This window comes from Marmota marmota, unplaced genomic scaffold, assembly GCF_001458135.2.
Source record: "Marmota marmota marmota unplaced genomic scaffold, marMar, whole genome shotgun sequence".
NCBI classification, from domain to species: Eukaryota; Metazoa; Chordata; class Mammalia; order Rodentia; family Sciuridae; genus Marmota; species Marmota marmota.
The window spans coordinates 14,103,523-14,117,336 of record NW_026000016.1 but is presented as its reverse complement, the minus strand read 5'-3'; the positions used below and the strand labels follow the sequence as shown (position 1 = coordinate 14,117,336).

The window sequence follows — 13,814 nt, the reverse complement described above, 5'->3', positions numbered from 1 at the left end:
AAGAATTTTTTTTTTTTTTTAGATTTTATTTTATTTTATTTTTTTTTTATTTTTTAATTTTTTATTGTGGGTTGTTCAAAACATTACAAATTTCTTGACATATCATATTCGACACTTTGATTCAAGTGGGTTATGAACTCCCACCTTCACCCCATACATAGATTGCAGAATCACATCAGTTACACATCCATTGATTTACAAATTGCCATACTGTTATCAAGAATTTTAAAAAATATATCTAAAAATAACAATAAATAATGATGACTAACTACCATCATTTGTTAAATACTTTCCATTTACTGAGCTCTTACATGCAATGTAAGAGCTCCTATGATGTAGGTCTCCTATGAACTCCTATGAACTCCTACGATGTAGCTCTGTTGTTATGCTCATTTTAACACATGAGGAAACAGGGAGGTGAAGAAATTACTCAGGGTAACACAGCTAGTAAGTGACAATGAACTAAATCTGTGCTCTTAATCTCTTTGCCATTAATAGTCCAAACACAAACACATGCATCATTATGAGCTAATTTTTTAAAAAATCTTCAAATTTTAGTTCATTTTGTACTTTAGTAACTTGCAGTTTAGGTTCATAATTGCTTTTCATTCAGTTACAACAAAAATCACTTTGGAGTATACATTCTCTTCCCTTTATAATTCAGCTATCCTTACTTTCCATAAACAGGCCTATGCAATTATTTTCTTTTGTCAGAACAGAACATAAACAACCTAGGTTTATGTAAATTATTATATATAAATTAGTATAAGCTAGCTGCATGAACAGGGACACCAAGTGTCATGGATGAAGGACATCACTATGTTACCTAAACTTAATTATAACATCTATCTGTATCAACAAGTTCACACTCTTTCTTCCCTGGTGACAATCAAGTTGTAAAATTTGGAAAAGATCGAGCAAGTCCAATAAAAATTTAATAGCAATGACAGCTTTACTCTTGGATCTAACACAAATAATAAATTGTGATTTCAGCTCTGAGGAAGTAATCTAATGAAAATGATAAAAATCAACACCAGGAAAGGAATCATTCCAGTTATAGAAAAAAATGATTACATGTGATGAGAGCCCCAAATGAATTTCTGTTTGGATTTGCATAACAACCTTTCAAATCCATGTGGGGCAGGGCAGACTTCCCTAAGCGGATAGTTGATTAGCTTGCCCAGTCAGAGTCTGCACCTAATTCCAGGAATTGAGCCAAATATGATAAATAAGGTTGAAATTGGGGAATATCTATGAGACCACTGTTTGTATTATCGTTTAGATGGAAAATAATCAAGACAGCGCACACGAGAGCAAGTAACATTATTGATCCAGGTCCCTTGTCCCCTGCAGGAAATCCAAGTGGCTCTAGTTTTGATTGCTGGGGTCCCACTTTTGTGCTGCTTGAGAAGGATATGTAGCAGCACTTCACAGATTGGGAGACAGACTCTGTTTGGCAGACCAGGGCTGATGTGCTATTATTTAGGTCTGGTTTGGTCTGTATGTCAGGGGTGGTTTTGTCTTACGGCCACCTTCCACTTCTCAGTCACTAATAGAACAGGTTTCTAAACATGTCATTGATATCTAGGTAGATTATCTAAACCCGGCACTCAAAAACTAAAGTGTCCTAAGTCAAATATCCTGATGCCTACAGAACAGGAGTGGGTGATCTTCTAAGCTTCCGAGAGAAGGAAGGGAAGGGTGGGGAGCAGGCTACAGTTTGGGTCCCACTCTGTGGGTGTGTGTGCTGGGGGGAAAGCGAGCACTGGAAATGTGAATTATTAATAGAAATGCTGTGATAATCAAGAAATGTGTTCACTGACCAGTCTGTGGGAGGTAGGAAGGGCGATGTGGAGCCCTACTGTGCAGCCCTACTGCGTGCAGTCATGTTTGCTGGTGGGAAGAGACCAGAACTTATCACTGGTCTCAGCATCTGATGAGAAGGGGGGAAAAGAAAAAAGGTCTGATTATGTTGGACACTGTTGGACACATACAACTTGGCAAAGGCACCAGAATGACATTGAAACCAAATTTCCTACTGTCATCCTGTGGTACAGCAAAGCCCTTCTCAGTCCCTGGGAATAGCCTTCCACAATATCTCCCTACTTTTTGTTACTTCTACTTTTAAAGGTTTCTTCTAAAAATTTCAAGCCCTTTAGGGCCTTTAGTTCACTCTCTTCCGTGAGAGGCGCGCATGTTTTGGAACACAAAGCCTCTCCTTCCTTTCTTGGGTGGTCTCTGTAGCACGTCAATTAGTAATCTCAACAGTCCTGTTATACACAGCTCCTTCCCCTCAAGATCCCAGAGAGCTTCAAGTATCTCTGATTGCTGCATCTGCCCTGAGCAGCCCTTGTGAAGCAGAAAGGGGACAGCCACTCATACAGGGATCTTCTGTCTGCTCAGGCTAGCTCAAAGTTGGTGGCACAGTTGGGACTAGGGTCTGGGAGAAGCAAAGGTGGCTGGGTGGCTGGTTCTTGGTTGGTACACTGGCCCCTTGCCTTTTCTCTGGGCTTACTGATCTTGAACTTAGGTCTCTATATTAGGACACATTTAGATTTCTCTTAAACTAGAATATTATATTGTATATAATACAACATATGTATTTTGTATTTGGGGGGGTCAACAATTTCCACCTTGCAAATCAATAGGAAATGGAAGTTCTTACTCAGTCAAGACATCCAAAGTAGAATCCAGGCACACAGGCCAACTTAGTAGTTACTGGTGTGGTCAACACTCAGACTTAATACTTGGACCATAAAATTAAGATGAGACACCCAACATGACATCATCAGTGCTAAGCTGGTGTTACCCACTGGGTAAACCTTCTGGGCAACTTATGTGTCTTCAACTCTAAAAGTGTTCTTTTTTTTAATATATATATTTTTTTACTTTTTAGTTTTCGGTGGACACAACATCTTTATTTTTATGTGGTGCTGAGGATCAAACCCAGCGCCCTGCGCATGCCAGGTGAGCGCATTACCGCTTGAGCCACATCCCCAGCCCTAAAAGTGTTCTTTTATTTATTAATTTTTTCCCTTTTCCCTCCCAACTCAACCCTTCCAGGGATATGAAACCTAGCAGGACTAACGTAATAAGAAGGTATTTTTGTGAAGGAACTCAGGGAGGATGCAGGGGACCTTTAAGAGTTAATGTAGCAGGAGATTTGGGGAAGGAAAGAATAAGAGAGGAAACTGGGAAAGAAGAATAAGGAGGAAGGAGAGGGACTCAGGGATGACCACAAAGTGTCACCAGGAGTTGAAGAATCTTGTTCCTGAGGATGGGGCTCAGGGACACTGCCACCCCATGAGTTCTGGAGGGAATGGGATAAACATTTGAACCCCAAGAAGGGACTCTTGAAATGTTCTACAGGCTTCCAGTGATTTCAACTCAGGCAAACAACAAGTCTTCTGAAGTTACTGACATTTTCATTGATTCATTCAACTAATATTTCTTGAGAGTCAGCCTGTCTCACATACCATGTGTCACCTGGGACACAAACATGATTCAGTTGCTGGTCCCTGCTCTGGTAGAGCCTGAGTGACAAGGTCACGGCTGACTGGGAAGGGTTCACTAGAAAGGGATCTGTGAGAGACTGCTATGGTTTGAGTGTGTCCCCCAGAGTTCATGCGTTAGAGACTTAATCCCCAATGCCATAGTGCTGGGGGTGGGGTGTGATTAGGCCCCGCCCTCACCACTGGATAAATGCTATTGTTTTCAGAGTGGGTTCATTACTGCAGAAGTAAGCTCCTTATAAAAGTCTGAGTTTGGTCCTCATTTTTTCCCCTTCTCTCTCACCCTTTCTTCACTCTTTGGCCATGAGAGGATGCAGGAAGAAGGCCCTTGCCAGCTGTGGTCCCTCACTCTTTGGAGTTCCAGCCTCCAGGACTGTGTGCCAATACATTTCTGTTCATTATAAATCGATTACTCAGCCTGTAGTATTTTGCTGCAGGAGCACAAATGGACTAAGACAGAGAAGAATCTCATGTGTTTGCTAGAGATCATTTTCATATTCAAAGTCCACCTCCCAAACTGACTCATACTCTAGCCACAGGGGTTCCAAAAGTCAGATGCCATGGTGTTTGATCTGGATTTTTTTTTCATCTTATTTAATTGACAAAATTTGTAAATATTTATGATGTACCTGTTTTTCTGAAACACATTCACAATATGTATACATTGTGGAGTGGTTAATGAGTTAATTAATAGGATCGCTTTGCATACTTTGTGGTAAAAACATTTAAAGTCTACTCCCTTAATTTTCAAGTGTGTTATTAACAATTAACACTGTTAGTTGCCATACGGCATAACAGATCCCCTGATCTTATTCCTCCTGTCATTTTGTATACTTAGACTAGCATCCCTTAGTCTCCCCCAGCCTCCTGGTGACCACCATTCTAATCTTGACTTCAGTGAGTACTACTTTCTTAGATTCCACAGTGGGATCACGAGTATCTGTTTTCTGTGCCTGATTTACTTAGTGCAATACCCTCCAGGCCTGCCCATGCTGATGCAAATGAAACTCCTCTTTAAGGTTGAGTAAGCAGTATTCCATTGTATATATATACCACATTTCTAAAAAATGCATTGATCTACTACTGGTGGACACTTACATCAATTCCATGACTATGGGGGAAAATGTATCAATGAATACAGGAGTGCAGAGAGCTCTCAACATACTTTCATTGATACCTGGAAGTGGGTTTGCTGGATAATATGATAGTACTGTTTCTATCTTTTTGAGGACCCTCCACACTGTTTTTCAAAATAGATGTACGAATGTATGAAGATTTTTTTTTTTTTTTTAAATTGAAATCTGTGGCCTCCTAGAGACAACTTTTTTTTTTGGTGCTGGGGATTGAAACCAGGGCCTTGTACATGCGAGGGAAGCACTCTACCAATTGAGCTATGTCCCCAGCCCAAGACAACTATTTCTGTATGATAGGAAAAAACTGACCTCAAGGGATTTCTCATTGGTATAATGGCCCACTGTCACTTTGGGGAGCCTGAGATTTCAAATGACCAAATCTAAATTGTCACAATGCAACTGATGTTCACTTTTCCTGGAAGGATAAACCCCAAATTTCCAAGCCCAAGCCCAGATTTTAAACACACATACATTCCTTCTTCCTTGATGTGATGGTTCTTATTGAAGGATTTTTGCTAATAAAAAAAAATCTTAAACAACTTTATAAATAATAAATCAAGCAGACCCAAACAAACAAGAATAAATAGGCAAATAGAAGAAAACCACAAAAGAGAGACCTAGTTTTATATGAGACACATTGGACCATAAATGAGATTAGCAATCTTTTTCCTTTGTACTATTCAAAACAAATGGCCTGTCATAATCTTTACTACATAATCTTAAGGTGAGTTTCCAAATCTGGAATAAGACTTTAAGGTAGCTAACCAAAGCACATTATGTAGAGCTTTTCCTTCAAAAAACAAAGTTTCCTACTAAACTAACCTAGAGAAAAATTTTGTGCTTTACAAAGGCTAAGAATAAATACAATACAATAAAGTACTTCCACAATTACCTTTTTACAACCTATTCATACCTGAGCCTCTTTTTAACCTTCTTCTGGCCAGTTTAATTTGATCCTGTAGAATCTGTACCCAGTCTCTTGGGCCAGGAAGTTTATCCACATGGTTAGCAGTACAGTACTTTTCTGTGAAGACTGAAAGAGAATATGAAATATACTGTTATATACTTTAACAAATAAAATATGCAGATCTGAAATAGGAATATAGCCCAAGAAGAAAACAAAAGTCTAGTTCTTTCTTGTTTGGAGATGCTGGGAACTAAACCCAGGGACTCACCTATGCTAAGGATGTGCTCTACCACTGAGCCCCCCACCAAAAGTCTACTTCTAAAGGATGTCAGTTGTGTAGTGTGTGCTTTCCAAATCTGAATGATAAAGATGATTATCAGCTGCCTCTGGCTACCAATGGTGGATTGTGCTTTAAAATGAAACTGGCTGAAAACACTGAGAAAATCACATGGAAACTGCTCTTTCTACTTCTCCATCTCTGTGTGTGTGTGTATCTCATAGGACAAAAAGGAAATACTTCCTACTGATCCACTGGCCCCACAAACACACTGAAAGACCTTACTTTTTGCTGTGTCGATTCAAAATAAAATGAAAAATTACACAAAAAGATGATGTTCTCACGGTGATTCTCACTAACCCAATCAATACTCAAAATAAATAATAATGCGGTATGTCTTAATGAAATTTTAAGACATAATCTAGATAGAAATTCCAATTGTACTTTGAGTTAACCTTAGTTCTGGGTAAAGACCTTCCCTATTAAGCCCAAAGAAACTAGGGAGAATCATCTGGTAGGACAAAAGGAAGGCAGGACAATGCCCTCAGGAATGCTGCGCACAGTATGTGACTGCATGTATGGGTGACATTTCTGCCTCCCACTCCAGTTCCTGAGCACTTTTCAACTTGCCTTTTCAACTTGCTCTCCATAAGGTCAACATCTAGTCTATAGTCATATCATGCTGCCTTCTTGGTATTTAAAATATTGGTAAGTTTAATGTTTTAAAAGGTTTCTTTTAAAAAGAAATAACAGAGAAAAATATTGACAGATTCAACTACATAAAAATTGAAATTTCCATTGAATGAAAAATAAATATTTCAGTAGAATGACAAAAGGCAGTTGCACTAAATATGGCTGAAAATATTCATTATCTACCACCATATAAAGAGCACATTCAAATAAAAAGTCTCCATAGAAAAATGGACAAAGTTATCTGCAGCATACTCAGACATGTATAAAATATTAGGAAAAAATGTTAAATCAAAGAACATACTTCTTAGGCGATAACTTAAGGAAGAGAAAGAGCTATGAATGCAATCTCAAATGTAAGCAATCCAATTGTATGAGGGTGGCCACAGGAAGGATGGATTTCTTTTTCTTTCTTTTTTTTTTTTTTTTTTGTGGGAGGCCAGTGTGGAAGGCGGGGATCCCCTCAGGAGACTATTTTTGTTGCAGAAGTGACTACAGTTGCCAGAGCAAGTCAGGTATCTAGGGCAGAGAACTGGAGTTTTTTCGTATATCAAATGATATAGTAAATACAGAAGAAAGGGAAGGCTTGTGAGGGTGGGGGTGTTTTTGTACCACCCATGTGGAGATGGCCAGCAGATGTGGACAGAGAAGCCTACACTGCAGGAAAAGGGTTGGCCTAAACACATTGGTCTGAAAGGTACAAACAGGCAGTTGTGTCTGGGTACCCACAGGCATTGGTTCCAGGACCCTTGAGGATGCCCAAATCCTCAGTTGCTCAAGTACCTTATAAAAAATGGCGTAATGTTTGTAAATAACCTATGTACATCCTCCTGCGCACTTTGAATAGCCTGTGGATTGCTCATAATACCTAATACAAGGTAAACGCACTATGTAACTCATACTGTATTGTTCAGGGAATAACAAGAAAAATGTCTGTGCATGTTTTGTACAAATGTGGTTTGTTTCTTTTTTCTTTTTCTTTTGTCCTCAGTATTAAATCTGGGGCCTTGTGCATGTTAAGCACACACTGTACCACTGAATTATACTTCCAGCCCCCAAGTTGTGTGGAATTTGGGATTTGGTTTGCTTTTGTTGTTTTTTTGTGGTGCTAGGTTTTTTCCTGAACATTTTTAATCACTGGTTGGTGAATCTGTGGATGCCGAACCCACTGACACATAGGTCTGACTATGTATGTGTTAGTTCATGAGAGAAAACCAATAACCAGCGAGAACATACAGAGTAAGAAGCCCACCACGCCAAGCACAGAGCTATGGATAACACCAGTGCTTAGAAGGAGAAGATAGGAGGGAGCTGTTATCTAAAGTTAGAAAAAGTGGAAGACAGCGGCCAATTTAGAAGTGTTTCCAGGCTGGAGTGATGGATCCTTTAACTCAGTGAACTCAGAGTGAAGCTCTATCAGGGTGCAGAGTGTGGGGATTTTTTTTTCTCCCCCGATACTGGGGATTGAACTCAGGAGCAGTCAACCACTGAGTCACACCCCCAACCCTATTTTGTATTTTACATAGAGACAGGGTCTCACTGAGTTGCTTGGTGTCTTGCCATTGGTGGGGATGGCTTTGAATTCGTGATCTTCCTGCCTCAGCCTCCCCAGCCACGAGGATTACAGGCGTGTGCCGCCACATCCGGTGAGTGTGGGAATGTTTGGAGCTGTCTTTGAGGATAACTGGAAAAGTGGTAGAGTAAGGACAAGCAGAAAGGCTGCCAAGCCACAGATGGGGTGACAAGTCTACCCAGGTGGGCACTGTCTCCCTCAGCACTTTGCAGCTCCCATCTAGGACAATGGATGATAGGACTGGCCTGGGGCAGGAGTTTGCCAGGTAGTTTTGGCAGAATAGGGTTCAATTCCCAATACCAAAGAATCCAAATTTAAAAAATCAAATAAAACAGCAGAGGCAAGCAGCTGTGGAAGAGGATGCTAAGGTGTGCTCAATAGTGCGGGCTGAAAGGCAGAAGAGGCCAAAGGCACCAGAGACAAGGGCCAGACACCATGTGGCCATGGGGTCAGATGGATCTTCGTGTGGATGATGGAATTACGGAGGTGACAGCAGGTCCTGGGAGCAAGAGAAAGACATGCAGCTATGACTGGAGCCTTAGAGGAAGATTCTACCCCAGCTCACTTGAGTAGAGGGGGAGTTATGGTTAGGATGCAGAACTAAGGAGCAGGAAGACATCAACCAGGATGCCCAGTGTCAGTTATGTGGGACTTGGGAGAGCAAGTAGCCTCCACCTGGGAGAGAACAGAGGAAAACAATACCCTGGGTGGTAGGTGTGTACTTTTAAATTTACACCAGGTTGTAAATGACATCAGGGTCTTCATTTCTTTTTCTCCTTCAAAGAACCTAGTGCCTTGCACTGAAGAAACTCAAGATGCATGTGATGAATAGCAAACATATTTCTCAGTTTTGTTTCTAATAAAAGCAAAAACAGTAGCTCACAAATTTAGACTAAGTGGGGGAAAATTACTAGGAAGTTTTAATTAATAGAATATTTTGAAAGAAAGAAGGTTTTATTACACTCACATGCCCCAATGTTTACTAATTAGAGAATCGTCAAATGATGTCATTGAAGTTCTGTTTTAATAAATGGAAAAATCTATTTGTTACTTAGTACCCCATTTGCTTATATGAAAATGTATACTACAAAAATTATTAAATATACTGTCTTTGCAGGGAAACATCTTCCCACTTGTAGTATTATTTATACAATTAATTTCCATAGCAACCTCTCTTTTCTTAGATAGTGAAATGCATGTGTCCAAATTTTCACATATTAGAAACTAGTGGTTCCAAAATAACAAAGTAGATTTAGGCTGTGCCAATATCAAAACGACTCCTGGGCATGTCAATAACCAAGTTCAGGATTGCCAAAGGGAAGGCTGTGGAATGTTTTGTCCAACTCCAGGAGGGGCTTCAGGTCAGACCTTTCCAAAATAACCTTGAGCTCAAGTACTCTGTCACTCACTTTTAAGGCAACACTTTCTGCTTATTTTTTTTTTTTCTCCTTTCAGTTAAAACCAATCTGTTTCAAAAGAAAGAAGCCAGGAAAATTGCTGTCTCCTGGGTTTGTGACTGAGACCTTTGAAGGCAGAGTGCCAGGCTTCTCAAAAAATAACTATGCAAATAAATATTTCCATCAGGCACGTTATTGATAGTCTAGTTCATGGATTAATCCAAACTTAAAAGAGACTTTTAACTAGAATTTACCTACCGAAGAGAAAATCCTATTCTTTTCACTACAATGGCAGATGAGGCCTAGAACAGGCCAAAAGATAGTTGTTGCATTGATGTGAAAATAGTCAATATGCCATGTGAATAGAGGTAAGGAGTATGCAGAATATATTTTTGCTATCTGAATCTATAGCTAAAGGTCAAGCTATTATCCTGGTAACAGTTCCATTAGGAGTAATGATGTGAAAAGAGGTATTGCATTAATGCACTGGGTTTCCTACTATGTTAATAGTGGGTCATTAAGAATCATAGTAGGATAATTTGCATTCATCCTTAGAATGCAATAGGTTCTAAAAAGAAATTTCCCCCCTTATCTATTTTAATATATTAAACAGAAGTGAGGGACTAATTTTAAACAAGTTCAAATAATCCGAACAAGTGGAATGAGGCCAACAATTAAACTAAATAAGAGTATAAGCATCCACTCTGCTTAATAATTTGAGGTCCCAAGGCACAGAGAGTATGTTAAGTCACTAGGGAGATGACAAATGCTTGAGTTGATCCGTACTTGAGTAATGACTTTCCCGGACGCTTGCATTCATTTGAACCATGCCCTTTAATTGTTTATAAATAATGAATAAGCTTGTGGCGGCTGAGCAGATCCTTCCCAGGAATGTGGCTTTTAATATAATCATTAATGAATGTGGTGCTGGGTAACGTGTCTGACATGCTTGAATGTGCCACCCGCAAACAGAGTGGACAGGCCATGTCCCCCAACTGCTCTCTGTCGGAAGGACTTCATTTGGAGTCTTTCTGCCTTATATGTGCTGGGAAAAAAGGCAGGGTAGGATATGGACTTTTAAAGGACATCCTGGTGTCATACAGACTCTTGAAGGAGCAGAAGTAGGCTTGCAGATCTTTAATTTCACTGTGAAACCCTCTGGGAACTCTGGCCAGCAGGGACAGGTCACCCTTGGGTGTGACGGCTCAAGTGTAACTTGTGATCAGACAGACAAGTGGGACTAAAGTCTTATAACAAGCAAAACTGAAAGCCACTGAAAGCCACATCCTCATCAGATCTGCCAAACTCTGAGGGCCCTGTGAGGGGCAGCAGCCTCATACTAGGGTCCCAAGTGACAAGCAGAGCAACTCAACTGGGGACACCTGTGACTGGGGAAGTGCTAAAAGCACAGGGACTGTTGGGAAGCTGCTTCATCCTTACATCAGAGTATTACATGACCAACGTGCATCCCTCTCACATTCTCCTCTCTCCTTCTATTCTTTTTTTTGGGTACTGAGGATTTAACTCATGAGCACTTTACCACCAAGCTACACCCTCAGCTCTTTTTATTATTTATTTTGACACAGGGTCTCACTAAGTTGCTTAGGGCCTTGCTAAGTTGTAGAGTCTAACCTCAAACCTGTGAACCTCTTGCCTCAGCCTCCCAAGTCACTAGAATTATAGGCATGTGCCACTAGGCCCACTCCTTCTACTCTCCTAAAGATATTACTTGAGACTTCCCATTTGCTTAGCAGTTCATATCTCATTTAATCTTCATAACTACCATTGGGTAGGTATTGTGATCCTAAACTACAGATGACAAGATCAAAGTATGGGCAGGCTAAATGACTGTTCCGAGATTGCACAAATAGTAGGGATTATTTTCCACATAAGTTAGTTTTTGATTTAAAGGTGTAGATGGGTACACAAGTATTGTAAAAGAAAAATGGTTGAGTTCTAAATAAAAGCACAGCAATCGTTAAACAAATACTGGTATTATTTTCAACCACACAAAATGTAAGTGTGAGGGACAACTGGGGAGAGAGAACTGAGTGAGTCTGGAAGATCTCCCCTTCACCGCTGCTCCTACCCCAGACCAAGGAGGCCAGCTGAGCACAAATGAGTAAGCTCTGAATGGAAACTGGGCAGTAGGGGGATGGATGGGTGGGAATTTGGAGACTTGATGACTGGCTGTCGATGCCAAACACTGCATGAAAGCATGAGCCAGATCCTCTCCCACCTCCTCCTGGAAACAGCAGGCAATGAAAGAATGAGAGCTTAGCAACTGCAGGCAAAGCTGAAATGTCACGATGTGAGTAGTCAGGTTGTCTCAGTGAAAACCAAACTGTGAGGGAGCAGAGTGTAGAGGCAGAGAAAGCAGATGTGCCAGGAGAAGCAGAGACCCAGAGAGGCAGAGAACACAGCTCACAAGATGGATACTGAGAATAGCAATGCAGGCAAGCCCATCAGTGACCTCGGTGTTTCCCATGTAAACATGGGGCTTCTTTTTTTTAAATATATATTTGTTTTAGTTGTAGAGGGACACAATCTCTTTAGTTTTTATTATTTGTTTTTATGTGGTGCTGAGGATGGAACCCAGGGCCTCATGAGTGCAAGCTCTACCACTGAGCCTCAATCCCAGCCCAACATGTGGCTTCCTGAAGTAGCTTTTTTCCTCAAGGAACTCAGGTGGTACCCTGCTTCTTGAAACAGAAGAGCCCCTTTTTTCCCCAAAAAACCAAAAAGTCAAATGGTTTTAATGTGCCTGATATAGGATGACCACCTGTGCTTTTTCTAGGCAAGAGTCAGCAATGTGACACTCTTACTTAGAAGCAAATATAATTACTGAGGCTCAGAAAGAAACCAGGGCCTTTAGTTGTGACCAAGTCTTCATATCTTGATAATTTTCTATGGTGACAAATACAGGGCAACTATTTCAAGTGTACTCAGAGCCAGTTACAAGGCTTTAGCATGATAATAGAATAGTTTAATTCAAGGAAGGACGAGAGGATGCAAGAAAAGAAAAAGGGACAAAGGAAAGAAATACCCTAAGATTATTTTCACATATATCTAGTATTATCCAGAAGAGCCTCCTTTTTTTTTCTTTTTAAATGGAGTGGGGGTTTTTTTGTTTGTTTTTAAATCTTTTGTTTTTTTTTTTTAGTTGTAGCTAGATACAATACCTTTATTTTATTTATTTATTTTTATGTGGTGCTGTGGGTTGAACTTAGTGCCTCACATACAATAGGCAAGCGTTCTACCACTGAGCTACACCACAGCCCTGGAAAAGTCTTCTTGAAGAGAGCATTTTATACAGCTTGGAGCCTGATTCTGAGTACACCCCTGACGACATACCACCACCTTCTCCAAGGCTGAGGTGTGTGGGCACCAAGTCTTCTGATTTCCTGTTTCTGACCTCTCTGCACCCATAAATCTTAGAAGCACATCAGGAGACACATGGTCACAAAGGATCTTTTGAGCTCTGACTGCTTCAGCATATGATTTCTCTCATCCATTTTGTTGATTCATATTAAGATCAATTAGAGTGGATGTTGTTTTCTGATCCTGTACACAAACAGGAGTGCTTCATATCAGGAACCTGAACAATACTGTGCCTTATTATAAAAACAACGTGTATTCATTCAGGAAATATTTATCCAGTACCCATATGTGCTAGGTTATGCTAGGTTCTAGTAAGCAAATGGCCCCTTGACCTCAAAGAGCTTGCAATAAAGAGGAGGATAAAGGGAAATAAGGGATCAAGAACAGACAAGGGCACAACTGCTACTACAGAAATCAGTCAGGGCCACAGAGAAGGGAATCCCACCCATGCCTATGCTGGAGGGTTGGAGCTGAGGAAAGCTTTTGGATAAAGTGATGGCTACACTGGACCTTAAGAAATGGGGTAGAGGTCAAAGATGGTAGAGAATGTTCCAGACACAGGGAAGGGCATGTGCAGACCAAAATCACACCTTGCAACTGTCCTGAGGTGGAGGCTGCAGTCTCGATGGCCACAAAGCTTGGATTTGACACAGATTTAGAAGTAGAAAATGAGGGCCTGGACCTATGTGTGGAGGAGTTGAGGCTCAAGCCTCTGCTTGAAGCTGTGAAAAGAGGAATGATCTACCACTAGCAAGGAGGCAGTGAGCAAGTTATCAAGTCTTTGGGGGGAGAAAAAGTTGCCTGAGAAAATCCTAAATGCTTGGCTTACACCTTGTAGAGGTTTGGAATTTGAAGCTATATCATCTGCATAAAAGTATGAATGAGCATAAGCATTGCTGTTGATAGTCTAGGGTCCAGACAAAAAGAAAAGCAGAATAACTCTT

At 40.5% G+C, this 13,814-nt stretch overlaps 1 protein-coding gene across 7 annotated transcripts in view; it reads right to left on the bottom strand.

Moving 5' to 3' along the window:
- Bend7 (BEN domain containing 7) overlaps positions 1 to 13,814 on the bottom strand; it is a 97,793-nt gene that overhangs the window by 24,685 nt on the left and 59,294 nt on the right. For all 7 annotated transcript variants that reach the window (XR_007349723.1, XM_048809190.1, XM_048809191.1 and 4 more), the window contains exon 6: positions 5,559 to 5,678. Coding sequence is in view for 6 of the 7 variants with exons in the window: in XM_048809190.1 (XP_048665147.1) it covers positions 5,559 to 5,678 (120 nt within the window). In the remaining variant the exon portion in view is untranslated. The remainder of the gene's footprint in view (positions 1 to 5,558; positions 5,679 to 13,814) is intronic.